Source organism: Amborella trichopoda, chromosome 3 (genome assembly GCF_054954075.1).
Source record: "Amborella trichopoda isolate Santa Cruz 75 chromosome 3, AtrichopodaSantaCruz75HAP2 v2.0, whole genome shotgun sequence".
Classification (NCBI taxonomy): domain Eukaryota; kingdom Viridiplantae; phylum Streptophyta; class Magnoliopsida; order Amborellales; family Amborellaceae; genus Amborella; species Amborella trichopoda.
In genome coordinates this window covers 20,781,874-20,799,907 of record NC_142338.1, presented here as the reverse complement: position 1 = coordinate 20,799,907, position 18,034 = coordinate 20,781,874, and the positions used below count along the sequence as shown (strand labels likewise).

General features: G+C 40.0%; 1 protein-coding gene across 21 annotated transcripts in view; it reads right to left on the bottom strand.

Annotated features, from left to right (window-relative positions):
- LOC18437218 (NOL1/NOP2/sun family protein) overlaps positions 1-18,034 on the bottom strand; it is a 125,474-nt gene that overhangs the window by 67,029 nt on the left and 40,411 nt on the right. For 19 of the 21 annotated variants that reach the window (XR_016050956.1, XR_016050957.1, XR_016050954.1 and 16 more), the window contains 3 exons: positions 15,247-15,384; positions 9,431-9,493; positions 596-717 (listed from right to left, as the gene is read on the bottom strand). Coding sequence is in view for 9 of the 21 variants with exons in the window: in XM_088860330.1 (XP_088716456.1) it covers positions 596-717; positions 9,431-9,493; positions 15,247-15,384 (323 nt within the window). In the remaining 12 variants the exon portion in view is untranslated. Of the gene's footprint in view, positions 1-595; positions 718-9,430; positions 9,494-15,246; positions 15,385-15,798; positions 15,862-18,034 lie in introns of those variants that run through there. The other 2 variants (XM_088860331.1, XM_088860327.1) reach the window with 2 other exon arrangements.

The window sequence follows — 18,034 nt, the reverse complement described above, 5'->3', positions numbered from 1 at the left end:
TGGTCAAATGGACCGCATGGGCAGGCGACCGAATTTTTGTTCATTGAATGCAAGAGACTATTTTGGGATTGAGAGTTGGACCATGTGAAATCAGAGACATTGGTCCAAGAGAATCTCGATGATGATTTTTCCGACTTTCAAAAGTATAAGAAATGTTTCTTGAAAGTTCCTTATGTCTTTGAAATTTGAATTTAAATACAAGTAATTCTCAAATATGTAACCCCACCTAGATGTTGAGAAGTTGGTTGCAGATGGAAGGGCTAAAGAGATTAGTTCATCTATGACAAACACATCAGATACCATACACCATCGTGACTCATATCATATTTCCCAATTTTTGGAGCACATACAAGATGCTCGGTATCCTATTCAGAAAGCAGACACCTTGAAGAAGCTATAAATGCTGAAATAAAGGTTCTTAACATAAATCGTGACTCTAAAGCACACCCAATAGGAGATAAAATGAGACATTGTCCACCATACATGAGGATTTAACAATAGGCAAGTCCAGAAGTTAATATGTTTTAAACAAGTATTGATAATGGACTCTGTAGAGTTGCTTTTATAATATAAATGATTGATACCACATGAATACCTTGTTGTGAGATCTATCGCATGCCACAACTTCACCCATATCCTTCATCAAGATTGCAATTGCTGTTGTTTTACCACCGGGAGCGGCACACATATCCAATATAAGTTCTCCTTCTTGAGGATCTGGAACAGAAGACAATTAAAAACCCAAACGTCGATATTGACAGCTAGAGGCGAGCAAAAAAAACTTTTGAAACAAATGAATTTCAAATAAAGCAATATTTGGGGAACTTCTCAAGAGGGTATAATGAAGGAAAGTACTTCTACTAAAGGAAGACAGACTAAAGAAAACCAAACTAACAGCCATGCAGAACTTCTAGCAGTCAATATCTAAGAAGCACTATTAACAAATAGAATCCACTCCAAGTGTCTGTTCAAATTAATAGAACAACAAAATTAGTTTACCAGCCCATTTGACACGAGCATGTATGGAATGAACTTGGAAAATCAGGTCACCCACCAACGTCTTAGTCAATGACTCGCCCTCCTCTTCCCCCACACCGTCCCAAATGTTAAAACAACATCTACAATCTCTACCCCAAAACCCTCCCGTCCTCTCCATTTCTCCCTCCTCCACTCAGATCCTCGCTTTCTACCACCCACCTCCCCTCTCATCCTTCTCATAAGCCCTCCTTCTCTCAGGTAGTAGCCTCCACTAAGTCGGTTACTGTCCCCCGCAACCCCCCTCTGCTACAGCAACGGCAATGGAAACCTCGTCCTGCCGAAAGGTCTCCTTTTCTCCCTTTCTGCATCTCCATCTCTCCCGAAGAGACTACGTATTCAAAGCCCAAGCTCCTCGCGTCTCTAATCGGTTCTTTCCAGCCTGTGCACCATAATATTAGAGGGATTGAAAGGGCCGCACAAAAACACTAGGGAGAACCCAACATTACCTGCAGTGGCCTAGCAAAATGTGATATCCTCTTCTCCTTCCCCTCTTTGAATAGTGCCCAACTCGCTCTGAAGGATTCCAATACCTTCACCTTCCATGGGGCCCAATGCCTCCTTTGGGCCTGGTCGCCCACTGAGGGGTCAATCAAGAAACAAAGGGTGTGAATAACTTTCAACCGCATCCCTCTCCTAACGTGAAGCCCTGAAACTTTCCGACGTCTAGCAAGTGCTTGTGGTTCTCTCATCTCGATCCACTGGATTTTGATTGAAACCCTTCCCCTGAGTTCAATACGAGTCCTTGTGGAAGTCTTGGACCCCAGTCTTATCCCCAAAACCTTGCGGATTGAAGTAGACGGCCTCTACTTTCCAATCTCGACTTCTTGGCCTCAGGCCTCCCCTCCCTCCCCGTACTTCCTTCACCAAGCCTCCCCCGCTAAATTCCAGGACGAAGAGTCTGCTTCTTGGACTCTGGTCTCTAAGGCGACGACAGCCTCCAGATCCATCTGCCACCAACATCCGCCACTATGACCTCCAGCCCCATCCGTTGTCGGCCCCGCCGTTTCCTCCTGTCATGCCTAGTGATGTCACTGGCCCGTCCGCTGTTGCTTCTCCTCCTCTTCCCCGTCGACCCAGAAAGGACGCCCGGAGTGAACTGCTTCCTCTCTCTCTCCCTTCAGGCCCACCAAAGGACCCGGGCCTATCCTTCTCGAAATTACCCCTCTCACGTGTCGTCAACCTCTGTACACTTATCGCCTCCCTCCCCCTCCCCGGTTCACGTGTCGCCTACGGCTCTAACCCACCCACCGACACTGCATGATGACATCTGCACGGAGCCGACTTTTGCAGCCCACCTGTCCCCCACGCCTTTTCCTCTCCCTCTTCGGTCACCTGTCGCCGACTTCTCCTCCCTCGGCTGCTGCTCCTTGCCACTCGTCCTCCTTATGCAACCCCGCAGCCCATCAGTCACTAGAGCCGCCTTCTCCATCCCCCCCTCTGGCGATATGTCCTCCCCTTCTTCCCTCTCTTCCTTCGCTCCCCCACCTACCCCTTCTCTGTTTTCTGGCCCCTTCAACTTGGAACCCGAAGACTCCTGCCACCTTGTCCCCCTACTTGAGCCAGCAGAGAAGTGCTCTGCGCCGCCTCTGCCTTCCCCTTCTCCTTCCCCCCTGGTTCCGCCACCCTTCCTCCCTCCGCTCTCCATTACCTACCACCCTTTTAGCCTCTTTGACATCCTCGCACCTTCTCTTAGCCCTGTGGAGCCTTCTGACCTTCTACACCTCCTCTTTATGGACAAATCCTCCTCTCCCAAGGCATTGTTACCACCCAGACCTGGGACCTCTACCCCCGGATACTAACTTTATCTCCTCTATGTTGGCTCCCTATCTTTCCTACACCTCTCACCTGGTTAGCTTCACCAGGGTTAACTCTCTCCATTTTACCTGGCCCTCTTCCCAACCTGCTCTTGTCCCTACCCTCTCCTCTGTTCAGACTTTTCACTACCTTACCTATTTCCCCTCTTCCCTTTCGTCTCCCCCCTTACTTCAGCACCTAGTGAACCCCCAAGCCCACAGTTGGCCCTTTTACCCCTGTTCCCCATACCTAGAGCCCACCTATTCTCTGGATCTGTCTCCAGTTGCCCAACCACCTCCCCACCCTCCCTCCAGTCGGGAACCTCCATCTTCCACCCCTATTCCTGTGCCTGAGCCTCTCTCTGTGCCTGAGTCACCTCCTGAGCCCCTCCCCCCTTTACCCTCTAATCTCTACCCCCCTATCAGCCCTGAAGTGCAAATGTCTCCAGGTGAAGATCTTCCAAAAGGACTTAGTCAGCATAGCCCCCCCCCTCCCCCTCACCCCCCCTCCGCCCTGGGGAGGGGAAGGCAGACAGAGAAAGAGACATTAACATTGACAAAAAAATGAAGGAAATGTATCGAATCATGGGCTTCCACCAGGACGGATCAGAAGGATCGGCTCACAAGTTCCTTACCGCAGATGCGCAAAGCAGGATCAAGGTAAGACCAAAAGGAAAAAGAGAACTACTCAGTCTTTTCTCTTCTCCCTCTTTCCAGGACAAGCCTATCCGGTACACCCCTTATGTCCCCCTTATTTTTTTCCCCATGAGGTCTTCCAGGTTGGCCTCCTCCCCCCTTCCCCTTGTTATTCCATGAAGATTGTCACATGGAATATTAGGGGACTGGGTCAACAGTCCAAAAAGAACGTTGTCAAAGACCTTTCTCTCAAACACTCCCCCACTCCCCTAGCCCTCATCAAAACCAAACAACCAGAGCCTACTTTGCAGCTCATCCGCCAAATTTGGGGCAAAAAGCCTACCCAGTGGGTCGCTCTACCGGCTAATGGAGCTTCAGGAGGTATCTGGGTCATCTGGAATCCGTCGGAACACACCCTAATCTCCTCACATTTAGGGAATTACTCTATGACCATTCTCCTATCTAGCATCCCTGATGGTTCTCAATGGAAATTCACGGCAGTCTATAGGCCTAACTCATCCTCGCTCAGACACATGGTCTGACCTGGATCATGTTGCAGCTCTCCCACACCCTTCGCGGTGTTTGGGAGGAGACTTCAACGTTACAAGATGGTCCTATGAGCGAAACTCCTCTACCTCCATATCCCAGGACATGAGGAACTTCGCTGATTTCATAACCAGCAATGAACTCATCGATATTCCTCTTCAAGGCAGCCGTTTCACTTGGTCAAACCATTCTCCTAATCCCTCCCTTTCTAAACTGAACCGATTTCCCTTCTTTACTAACTGGGAGGAATCTTTCTCGGGATCCCTCGCTTTGGTCTTACCCAAACCTACTTCTGACCACTGTCCCATTCTTCTGGATACCAACGTTGTACACAGAGGGCCTACACCCTTCAAGTTTGAACTAGCTTGGCTAGAAGAGGCGTCCTTTCTTACTCTGATACCTACCTGGTGGGCTTCCTTCTCACCTCAGGTTAGGGGTAGAGTAGGTTACAGCCTTCAGACTAAAATTCAGCTCCTCAAAGCCTCTCTCAATACCTGGAGTAAAGCTCTACCTGGCAATTACTCCCAAACCAAATCACTCCTTCTGGACACTATCCAACGTTTAGACCACTTAGAAGAATCCAAAGCCCTGACACCTTGGAACTTAACCTCAGAACCCAAACCAAACTTGACTACCTGTCCACCCTCAAGAAAGAAGAGATCTACTGGTTCCAAAGATCAAGAGTAAAGTGATTAAAAGTGGGAGACCTAAACACAACGTTTTCCACCCGTATAGCTAATTGTCGTAGAAGGGACAACACCATCTCGGCGCTCGAAGTTAACAACTTTTTGGCCCAACCAGCACAAATTAAACAGGCCATTATAGAGTTCTTTCGAACTCTATACACCGCCAATGCTGACCCGAGGCCAACAATGGCTGACCTTGACTTCTTGCTCTTCCCTAAGGACTTAGCTGCTTGGATAGAGCAACCTTTCACTGAGGTTGAAATCTTACAAGCAAACAAAGCCCTCACCATAGATAACGCCCCAAACCCAGATGGATTCCCGATCGCACCCTTCAACACCTTCTGGAGCACTTTTCATTCTGACTTCTTGGATTTCTTCGAGGAATTCTTCCAAAGGAAATCATCCATAAAGCCATTCATGCCACCTTCATTGCCCTGATACTCAAAGTCAAAGGGACAGAGGAAATCAAGGACTTTCGACCTATTAGCCTCCTGAATTCGACCTACAAAATTCTAACTAAGGTCCTTGCCTCTAGACTTCAACTAGTCCTCCCTACAGTGATCTCTCCTTCTCAATCTGCTTTCATACAAGATAGACAGATTCTGAATGGGGTCCTAGTGGCCAATGAGTGCCTCCACTCAAGGCATTTAGCTAAGAAACCAGGATTAATCTTTAAAATAGACTGGGAGAAGGCATATCACCATGCCAGAAAAGGACTTAAGGTCAAATTTTGGACAGATCTTTGGCTGGGCAAATCTCCTCTATGCAAGGCTTTCCCACCTTTCGGGAGAGATACTATTGTTTGGAGCCTCTCCCCCTCAGGCCTCTTTACAGTAACTACTTTCTACAAAAGTCTTACCCAGCCCCAACTCTTCCTCTCAAGCTCAGCTCTATCTTGTCAAAAGTCTGGTCCACCATCGCCCCACCTAAGATTCAGTTCTTTAATTGGATTGCCTGCTCTCAAAGAGCTCTCACAGTAGACCAATTACAAAAAAGAGGCTTGTGCTTACACAAAGCCCAAGACTACGGGTTTTAGACATTACCTATGAGCCAAAGCCAATCAAAGCTCAGAGGAGTCATGGCACTAACAGTGCCTCATATTCCAAAGTGGACCACACTCCCACTGGAGACAACATCTCACTATAATGTTTTAGTACATGCTCACAGAAAGCCTTTAAATGGCCACAAAACCCCAACACAAGATTATTCTTATTTTTTATTTTTATTTAATTTCAACATATATATTTTTTAGTTTTAGTTTTAAGATTTTAAAGTCTTCTAGGGACTCTAGGTTTTTTTTATAAATTTTATTTATTGTTCACAAGTACTATTCATGTTACTATTCACGGGTCACATTATTGTTCACAAGGGTAATTTTGGAAGTTTAATATTGTTTAAGGGTAGTTTAGAGTCTTAAATATTTACTTGGATCTCAAGTTAATTTTAAGCATTTCATAGGTTTATAAAAAGTTGGATCAGTGTTTCAAAAAGCGTTAGGCGGTAGGGGAGTCCAGGCCACCCAGTGCCTAGGCGGGGCCTAGAACCCGAGCGGCCCAGTAGAAATATTTTTTTTTTTTGGGTTCTCTCTCTCTGAAATAGGCTCCAATGGTTTTAGGTTTCAAATGAACCTAAAACCCACAATTTTGCCTCTTTAGTATTTAAAAAATGACCCAAAAATACCCTCAAGGAACTGCAGTTCCGCCCCTGGGTGGGGCGCAGGCCCTGGGCGGCCGCCTAGGCGGGTTCAGACGGGAGCCCAAGCACTGGGCGGTGCGCTTTTTGAAACAATGGGTTGGATATCAAATTTTGGGAGGTATATGTTATTAGAATGAATTTTATTTTATGAAAGAAAAAAGTTCTTCTCTTGGCTTCATTTACAGCCATGTTCTTTTTGCATTTTTGTAGATTTTACTTGTTTAAGGTTTAGGAAACTAATGGATTTAATTTTCCACCTTTCCTTTTTGCATCAGGTATTAAGTAGGTAAAGTGAATCCTATGGGCATACAAAGCCCCACAATATGTCTAATACTTGCAGTCACAAACAGTAAAACATGATCTCAAAAACTAAAGTTACAAAACATGGCCTTACATATTAAATAAATGATAAAGCATGTAAATGCAAGTCATATGTAATCTCCCCATCCATCATCAACTTCATTACTACCATCTTCATCATCAGCATTGCGATCTCATTTATTTTAACACACTCGATCCCCATCTCCACCACCTATGAGATAGATTTTATACTACTAACAAACCATAGCATATGCACACTTGCATAATAGCCTAGCAAGCTAGAATCAAGCACAATATAAAACAAAACAAGCACTTAAAATTTCCTTAAGGTGATTATATTTCCATCCAATTATCTAAAATATCTTCAATGCACTCAAGGATGGGCTGCTCTTTCTCGATGATTCATTCTTTAATGCAAATCTTCTCTAGATCAATGGGTTATAAGCATGTGCGCAATTGAATGTCCTACATTTTACATTATTTCACAAGCACAGAACTTTTATGAATAATACAATTATATGAATAATACAATTATACCACAACTAAAACAATAGCCTATTACTCTAATTGGTAATCATCTCGTTATTAACTTCGCTTTAATCCATTTTGCACGAAAACCACGTCATCAAGCCGCTTATGCCCCATCTGCTTCAACTATCTAAATGGATGTGTTGAGACATGCTCCAATTCCTCTCACAACTACTTGTGCTACAAGTTTGCAGAGGATACGAATGCTGAACTTTCGAAGATTAGGAGCCTCCTCCCCATACAATTGATTAACAAAGAAATCAACATGGGAAACTTTAATTTGTATAATAGTTTAAGTTATTGACACTATATGATAAAACTATAAATCAAACAAATGAAACAAGGGAACTTAGAACATCGAAGTGCAATAAATTCAATCACCTAGGAGGACATATCATCAGTGTTTACTGCCACCATTCACCCAAAATCTCATTGAGCCTTCAAATACAAACTCATCTCCTCGTCAGTCCTCACTCGCATATGCCGATCAAGATATAACATCTCAATCATGAATTGATACCCATTAGACATCTTTGGATAGGCAGAATTTTTTGACTCATTGTAGAAAACATTAGGGTTAAGCTAGTAAGCAATATCATTCATTGAGTGATGCAACTATATATACCATCTCTAATTAATAATCCACAAAAATTTCTTGTATATGGACTACTTAAAAGTTGCACCAAAGGCCTCCTTTGCCCTATCCATTGGTTCATAAATATAACTCATACCAACTTACTATCATAGTCTACAATACTCAAGATATTCACCAAAGACTTTGCAACTTTAATTAAATTGGCAACTGTTGACCAAAATTGACTATTCAATATCAACTCCATCATTGTCTTCCCACAACTGTTTCTTGTCCACACAGAAGACAAGCTACTGCATTGACCATAGCTCTCAAGCTATCCTTCTACTACAATATGCTCTGCAAGGTAAGGAAACTGGTTGCAAACCTAGTAATTGCAGGTCTCACAAACTTTCTTCCATTTGTGTGCTCCCGCATTAGATTGAGGACAGAGGAATTATTTTGTAATTATTTTAGCCCTACCTTGACATCCAGGTGGAAGTTTACCCAACTTGCAGGTTTTTCCAAAGCATACTGATGATATGGGTGAAAGATGTCTGTGTTGGATGACCCTCAAGAGAGAATGATGGGAGTATAGAGGATTAGTCACTATGATAGCATTCGTATAATAAAGCAGTGATATGGAACCAGACCAGACTGGCCACACCTGGAACCAGGGGCCCCACTAGCTGGACCAAGGGTCTAGAACATGATGAGGACATCAAATTAGCTAAGTTGGGTCAATGGAAAGGGGGCTAGAGTGAGATATTATATGCCTCTTTACCATGTGCTTCTGGCATTTGTTCGAATTATTCTTTTAATGAAATTCCAGTACAAACACATTTAAATGAGAAGGAAAAACATATTTTATTTCAAAAAAGTTTCATATTTTCATATCACTTCTCAATGACTAATCCTGGTTCCTTCGTGTATTGTGGTTAACCAAATAAAAATTGCTGCAGACACCTCTCTATAGTAAGTAATCAAGTTAAAGATTTCAGCAAGAAGAAGAACCTGTTTGTACTCTGTAAAAGGAAAACGGACACAACAATATGCATGTCACATGGAATTTATTAAATGAACATAGAAGGGACAGCAAGACTTTCCCTTGGCAATGTTCAACTGCCTCTCAACGTGAACATTGAGGCAACTAGAAAAGAATCCTTTATTCGGTTATTACTAGCTCTAAGACCTTTCCACTAGGTTCTACCACATTATACCAGGAGTCAATGTCATTTCCATGACAAGAAGGGTGTTCTGCATTTCTGTAAACTTGATCAAGAAAGCTTGTGATAATGATACACACTTTGTGATACCATTTGTGATATCATTTGCTACCTTTCAATAGTAAAAATATGCAATGTGATAGAAAGAAAACAAAAAAAAACAATGGAATATTTATGCAGAGGGAGATTCAGAGTGTTGAATTTCTAAGTTCTTTAAAGAAAGGGAAGTGATCCTCAACATGGAAAAGCTAAGGCCCTCAAGCAGTAAGATCTTAAGCTGAAAATTCTTAAATTTCATTATGAAGTACCAACTTAAATCTCCATTAAACATCTGCCATATGCCAGGCATCAAGATGTAAAAGTCAACATTAAGTGAGACACAATACATACCAAGGACATGGGCAGTAATAATGCTTGGCAAGTTCTGAAGAAAAATTTCCCCTTTCAAGATGCCTGGAGATGAAACAGAATAGTGAATTCTATGAGATAAATAATAGAAAAAAGGAAGTAGTAAATACAAACAAATCATATACCTATTTAACCAAAACGCTTGAACAAAAAAGGCATCCTATTTTATGTCATTCTAGACTTATGATTGTATCATATGCCAAGAAATTCCAAAGCAATGATGTTCGAACATTTTTTGAAGACCGTCAAGCATCCTTCATTCAAATAAATGTTGGGGCTTGTGGCTTTTAAAGCCCATGAGAGCATGTAAATAAGAATTATAGTGGATTGTACACTTCAATGGGAGTGTATGTGTTAGCTAACTGTGAAGGGAGTGGCTATGTGGAACTCAAGATATTAAATTAAAAAAAAAATCTTTTTCTTTTAATCAATAGACATAAATTCCACTTACATTGACCACTAAATATTGCTGTAAATAAAAAATAATACCCTAGATACAACCTAGGATCTTTACTTTCACTGCCAAAAAAAATAGAAATTATCCAGGAGCTTTAAACAAACTTCCACCTATAATTTTAAGTACAGTTCTTGAAAATTCACAGAAAATAAGAAATAATACTGAAAATTAATTAAAAATACTGGCAAAACTTACTGAAAGATGTCTGGATTTACTCTCACAGGCCTTGGTACACCACACACTCGATTCCTTAACCAATGGCACACTTTTACTCCTTTAGCTGTTGCTGAAAATTCTTAAATAGATAAGCTTTGTAGGAAACACTTCGTTTCTTAGGGTTTTAGAGAGTTCAAAAATCAACTAGGATTTATAAAAACCTCATATGAACAAACTAGTGTTGAGCTTGTGAGTTGATCTCTGTCTAGAATAGTTGTCACCCTTCTTTTCTTCAAAATACAGCACGCTTCACATATAGTCTTGAAAGTCCCATATTTCCTCTTTTTATTTTCTTTTGATAGAACCAGTGTTCGCAAAATCGAACCGGAATGGTTAACCGGTCATGAGCCTAGGAGCGGTTCAAACCAGAACCGGACTAACCGGGGCTGTTAACCTGACTAACCGGTCAAGTAGATTTTTTTTAAAAAAAAAATGGGTCAAAAACCCCTAAAATATTTTAAAAAATAAAAAAATAGAAAAAACTTAGATTAGACTATATATAAGTCATTATTAAAAGCAATTCAACAAGCTCACCAAAAATATATAACATTTACAAGAAAGAAATATTTTTTTCTCATATTCATAAAAAAAAACAACTTTTTGTAAAAAAAAGATATAACATTAAAAAAAATCAAACAAGCTCACCAAAAATATATAACATTAAAACGAAATTTTTTTTCCCATATTTATAAAAAAAACATATTTTTGTAATATATATATATATATATATATATATATATATATATATATATATATATATATATAACATTAAAAAGAAAGAAATTTTTTTCTCATATTCATCACAAAAAGACATATTCTTGTAAAAAAATATATATATCATTAAAAACAATCCAACAAGCTCACCAAAAATATATAAAATTAAAAAGAAAGAATCTATTTTTTCTCATATTCATCATAAATAATATATTTTTATTAAAAAAAAGTAATTTTATTACGAAACAATTTTTGTTTTAAGAACCCTAAAATCGAGCCAAAGAACATAGATTCTTTAGAGTCAAAATCAGCCCCAAATCTTTCATTTTTTGAACAAATTGAAAGGGGTATATGATAGATACTTCAATCACAATTAAAATGCCCCAAATATCATGAAGATCAATTCACAATTGAGATCATTCTTCAAAAAATAGCGGATATTTCACTTCACACAATTTTCAAAACAAAACGCACCAAAAACAAATTCATATAAATAAATATATTGAATCATAAATCAACATACGTGATGTATTTGATTTATGAAGCCTTGATGATCAAAATTAACTGATCAATTCAATAAAAAACGATCAATACATCGATCAAAAATCAATTTTTTTTTCATCGAACACAATTCTTCGAGCAGCAGCATTTTCGGCCGAAATCAACCTCCAAAATTCATCTTTTTCGACAAATTGAAATAGAAAAAAGTTTAAGGATTCAGTAATGAATCAAAGCCCTCCACTTCCATGCATATTCATGTTGACAAAATGGCGGATATTTCCCAGTTTAAGAAATCCGGCATTTCAATCCACCAAAAAAGCGTTCTTCTTCGATTTTTTATTCAATAAACAGTTATTTATAGAAACTTTCAGGTGTGTAGGTGCAATAATTCACCGAAAAAAACAAAACAAGCAAGAAAATCGAATAAAAAAAGGTTACAAAACGTGAATCATACGTTCTGTTTAAAATAACGGCCTCTGTGTAAAATAACAGCAGTTATTTAATAGAATATGTTATGTCCGATATATCGCGTGTTATATCAGAAAATCGGACCGATTAGTAGAAACCGGCTGGTTTTGAAGTGAAAACGCCGATTTGAACTCGAACCGGCCGGTTTTGGTGCTCATTTTTTTTGGAGATCCCTGAAGTTTTACTAGTACCCCAAAACCGGCCTTAACCGGAATCGGTACCTTGGCGGTACCAATCTAACCAGCCGGTTTTATGAACATTGATAGAACTTACTCCAACAAGAGGAGAGAGACAGCGGCGTGAGAAAATATGAGGAGAGATGGTGACGAGATACAAAAATAGGAGGAGAGAGGGGCACATGAGGAGAATAAGAGAGAATATGGTGTGCGAGAGAGATCTTGGGGAATGAGAGAGAAATCTAGATCTATTAAGATAGGGGGCTCAAATCTTGATTAAATAGAAACAAGATCTATTTCTTATTTTGAATAGGATTACAATCCAAGTATTTCTTATCCAATTTCCAGCTAGACCTGTAAGATAATTAGAAAATCTGTAGGATGAGAGAGATTTAATCAAAGTCATCCATCCCATAAATCAGCCATCATGATTTTGGATAGAAAGATAAGAACCTTATCCCTTAGAGTTTGACCCAAGTCCAACTCCTATTTAAATTTGAGCTACAATCAAACCTAAACATTATCTAGATCTCCCATAATCAAGGATGATCTATATTTTAAAACTCCCACTAGAATAGGAAACCAAATCTTATTCAAAATCAAAATATTTCCTATTTAAAATAAAATTTGAAATAAGAAAGTGGGGCAGCCCTTTTTCCTAAAACACAGCGCACCCCCTTTTAGCATAAAAAGTGGCATGCCCCCCCATCTACATGAAAAGTGGCGTGCCACCCTAGGAGGTCATGTCGGCCCCACATGGGTGGTACACACATGTTGGGTCTAGATCCTTGGTCCCCACATGTGCCTTATCAAGTTCTGAAAATTTCAAAAATACCCTTTTAATGAAAATTACAACAGAAATAATATTCATAATGATGTTGGCCCAAACCTCGTCTTTTAGGTCGCCAAAAGTTCTCAAAATCGACTATCACGAACTATTGTCATTGATTTCAAAAGAAATAAAAAAAATCAAAAATTTATCGATCATTCGAAAAATCACATATTCGAGTTTTTAGGAAGTATTAATCTCTATAGAAGCAACGGATTAGGTTGTGGGGGTTTAGAATGCCCCACAAAACACGTTTTCTCCTATTTTAGCGGGAAACTACTAAATTGACCTTGGCCAAGGGCATTTTTCCGCCTTAGGCAAGTTGTGTTGAGGCGACACCTAAGCAACCGTCTTGACAATACCGCCTAGGCGGGTAAGGCGGGCGCCTAGATGCAAGCTACCAAGGTGTCCTGCCTAGATGCTGCCTAGGCAGTTTGGCCACTCATCTGATTAGGCGGCTGGGTGACTGAGTTTTCGAATATTGTCCTGAGCAAACTTCTGCACGGCATGTACACATGATAGCCGCATTACCATGAAGCAACCCTAAAAAGGAATAGTGTACATGTCCATAGAGAGAGTACCCCTTGCACCACATGATATGTATGTGACTTGCTCTTAAGGGGAGAAACCTATAATCCACATTCCAAAACTTCGGTTCCACTATTTATTGGCCGGCTTTGATGATCCAAGCAAGGGCCCCTGCAGGAGACTGTGGGTCATGGGTCTAGTTAGGTTGGTTTGAGAAGATAGTCGAAGATCATAGTTGCTGGTTCAGGTGTTTCTGTGAATTTTTTGAAATTTCAAAAATTAAGTTCGGCAATGAAAATGCTAAAAGCAATAAAAACGCTAAAAAGGGCATTTTATTTCTGGATTGTGGAAGGAGGAGGTGGGACATGTGCGGTCCTTTGAATCCAACCCAAACATGCACCACCCTTACATGTGTGGCGCATGGAGCCCATGGGGGCCCACACCTCACCCTAACAAGGAAGCATGCCCACTTTTCTTTTCTTTTTTTTCTTTTAAATTGGTTTTATTATGGAAGGAAATTTAATATAATCTTTTGAAAAGATATGGCCTTATTTTGTGGGAGTTGAGTTTTTTTTTTTTTTTTTTTACCAAATCATTTATCTTTCTGAATTCCTAAAATCTTGTGATAGATACATGAGTTCTAGAAGATTAGTTTTTGATTAGTCATAGCCTAGTTTGACTAAAAGTGGATATGGATTCCTAGATTCCTCCTTAAATCATGATGGCTTATTTATAGGACGAATGCCTTAGATTTAATCCTCTCTTACTTCACCGATTCCCTAAAATCCTATTGGCCATGATGAATCACAAATTGGATAGGAATTACCTAGGGCCCTTGAGGCCTATATAAGGAAAGGATCCCCCCTCATTATCTACACAATTTCCTAGCCTCTCTCTCTCTCTCTCTCTCTCTCTCTCTCTCTCTCTCTCTCTCTCTCTCTCTCTCTCTCTCTCTCTCTCTCTCTCCACACCACCCAATTTCTTTCCATCTCTCTCATCCTCTCAAGACCATAGAGGGTGACATGCACCATCCTAGACTACTAGGGGTGGCATGCCACAAACAGACTAGCAAGAGAGGGCACACCCAGCCTAGAGTAAGACCAAGGAAGAGGTGCCTTTGGAGGCATGCACTAGAGTAGTCCAAAAGGGGTCTAGAAACCCTAATCTTATTTATGCTCTAAAAAACACTAGATCTGTGAGGTATTACCTAAGGAAGCTTCCCATTTCAGAAAATTCAGCAAGGCCAATAGAATTAGAGTGTGCAATGGGTCAGGAAATCGAGTGTGGGGTGTACTAAAGGTGTGACCCTAGGAAAATTCAAATAAGTCTTACCAGCCGTTCTAGTTCATTTCTCAGTCAATATTGCTCAGTTTATTTCAACTTCTAGGAACGTTAATTGTGTTTGATTGTATCTATTATTTTTTGCAGTAAAAGGAAACATCCTAGGTTGTTTTTAAACTTTCATTTCTTGTTTACAGCAGTGTTTTGTCGCACTTGTAAGTGAAATTCAGTTGTATTAATAAAAAGATAAAAGAAAATTTTTTATTTTACTCCCTTGAAATCCACATAGCCACTTCTTTTAAGACTCTCAACACCCTGTTCCAAACAGGAGCATCCACATATATGAACAGAATTTAAATTTTCGACACCACCAGCATGATGACAACATAATTTGTCATGCAAACAAACAAAAAAAATACAAGAAATGCAACGGTAAGAACTTGAAAATTTGTCAGTAAACAACCACAAACATTGCAACGAGTTTTTGTGAATGATGAAATGTGAAGACATTATTCACTACCCATAATGGCCAGACTGGTAGTATCAGTAGCACAGCATAGTGAAGATAAAAACCAAGCAATGATAATGAATTCTATTCCGCAAGTTATTGTAGTACAATATTACATACCATAGAATGATGGGAGTTCATAGACTCTCTTTATCATTTCAATGGCAATACCCTGTGAAGCTCCAAATATACCAGCTCTTGACATCATTGCTACGCCCTGGCCAATATAAAGGCCACATCTTTCAAAATATTGAGGATCTGCAACATAATCAGAAAATCAAGGCCAAAAGAAAAAACAAACAGCGTATGTTTCCAATTGCTTTCATGAATTCAGTTTGTATAAACTATATTATAAAATCTAAATGGTCACGGAGTCCCATCATTTCATTTTATTTTGAACATATTTAAAAAGATTATGAGATTCACAACAAACCATGGTAACTACCAAGATATATTAAACCGAGATGAGTTCAAAAAGTTGCCATTTTTCTTAATGAGACTAAGGAAATCAGTCATGGAAGTTAATGCTATTACGCTCCTACAGATACATGCCACCACCAAATGGGAACCAGGAAGACCAACTACTCAGTGCAGCAATCTCAAATGCATTTGTTGTCTAATGGGGAACTCTATCCTGTATTGCTTGTGACATAGAGAAGGCCCAATACTCACACAAAAATCCTCAATCGACGCCATACCTTGTCCCCCATCTTGTAGATGTGATGCTCACTCAACCTAAGCAAGAGTACATTCAGCAAACAATAAGATACAGCAGGACAAGCATCACATATGATATCAACAAAGCCAAATGGTATAGAAAGCAGTAAATTATTACAGTGGGACTCAGGAAGCCAGTTGGGGAGTATATACATTTCTAGCTCAGGGTAAATTGGTGGCAACCAGTTGGGGCCTAGTCATAGCTGGGCATGAACAACTCCAACCTGGAAAGATCTTGCCATGCTGTGGAAGTCCAACATAGAAGTGGTCCTCCCGATAGGACTGTTCTAACGACTGGGAGAAAGGTCTGTCAAGGATCGCAACCCCCATGGAAGTTGCCCCACAAAGTACATGGACCTCCACTACATCAACTACATTAGTGTTGAGCAGGTTGTGAAATTGTATGGGCGTTGCCTTGTGCAATCCAGTCCTATACATGGACCTTGTTCAAGAAAAGGATCAGTTCACGTCTATACCACATCATCATCACAATTGGGTACTCCATGACAAACCCACTCTGTGGAGGTTTAAATTGGCACCAGATTGTGCATATCACCATCATTATAATCTTGCTAGCAGGGGAGAGTGAAAGGGTGCTGGTGCCCTTGTCTTCCCTGGAATGCCTTTCTCAACAAGCACAACCATTTCCATTGTCATTTCAGGAACAACTTTAATCATGTATGTAGCAGCTGCTAGTGCAAGTGGAATTGGCTTCTGGGTTCAATGACTTTGAAAAGTTCTTAGGTATATTTTTCCTAAAGAGGCAAGAACTCCTCTAAGGAAGGAAATCCAATCCTCTCAATCTTTACTGCTTCATCAGGAACTTAACCATCATGCGCTAGAGACACAGAGCCGATAATCTCTCTCTCTCTCTCTCTCTCTCTCTCTCTCTCTCTCTCTCTCTCTCTCTCTCTCATGTCTGTATGTGTATATGTATATGCGTGTGTACCTTTCACTTAGAAATAAATCTAGTTATCTGCAAAATAGAAAAGGTAACATATGACCATAATGCACGACCCTTGTAGTCCAACAGTCCAACTTAAGCATCACCTGACCCAAGCAACTAGCATGTTATTCATTTGCCATGCTTTACTCAATGAAAAAAAAAAAATTGCCAGCTATTCCTTTCAGCATTATGCCAAGACCTAATATCAAGGGTGCATGAGTGACATGTCCCATCAGAAGCAAAAAAAGTAAATGCCTGCCATTTGACAAGCATTTAGAGCACTATCTCATATACAAGGTCACATAAGTGTGAGAGTTGCATACATCTCATGATAAATGTGTCTAAGACACAAGGTTCAAATGTGTCTAAAACACAAGGAATGGGATTCACATGTGCCTCCTTGGTGCACCATCAGAATCACATCAAAATTGAACTAGCCACGCCATGCAAATCTGACAACCATAACAATATGCTTCCTAGAAATGTCAGCCCCGGCCTCTATTAGTATTTCGACACATATCAATGAGGAAAAACCTATCAAACATGGCCCTCAGAGCCCAGAAATGGACAGGTAGTGTTTCTCATCACAAGGTTGATATGATGCGTGTCTCATGATAAGCCACATAGTGTCCCCTCATTAACTTAGTTTTTTATTCTTTAAAATTAAGTCAGAAAAATGCAGTGGTTGAGTTCTGAACTCATGATCCAAGGTGAGGTTAAACATTTAAGAGAGTCCATTCCCAACCTCAGTGATGCATTTATTTATGACATATTTACCTTGCTCCAATTAATATTGCTTTTAAATGAACAAATTAAAAGTTTGATGGAGTCAGTTGCAAATAGAGAAGCCCACATTCTCTCTCACATCAATAACTGGAACTTTAATGACCAAAATACATACAATTCTTAAACAGGAGAAGAGTCTTATATCCAAGTTTATATTATCCACGAGACTCATAAATCACTCTTTTATAACTGGTCCTAAATCCAATAGTGTCTACTAAAAATCCCCCAACAATGCCTAGTAAATATAATACTTTAATAAAGAGCTATGAAATTTATAATTAATAGTGATTTTCCATAATCTTACATATTTCCATTTATTTTTATTTTTAATTTTATTTAATATATGTTGGGATTAGTGATTTTGAAAGGTTGTGAGCGCATGTCATCATCATCATCATTATCCGAGCCATTTTCCAACTATTTGGAGTCGGCTTCATGAATCATGTTCCGCCATTTAGC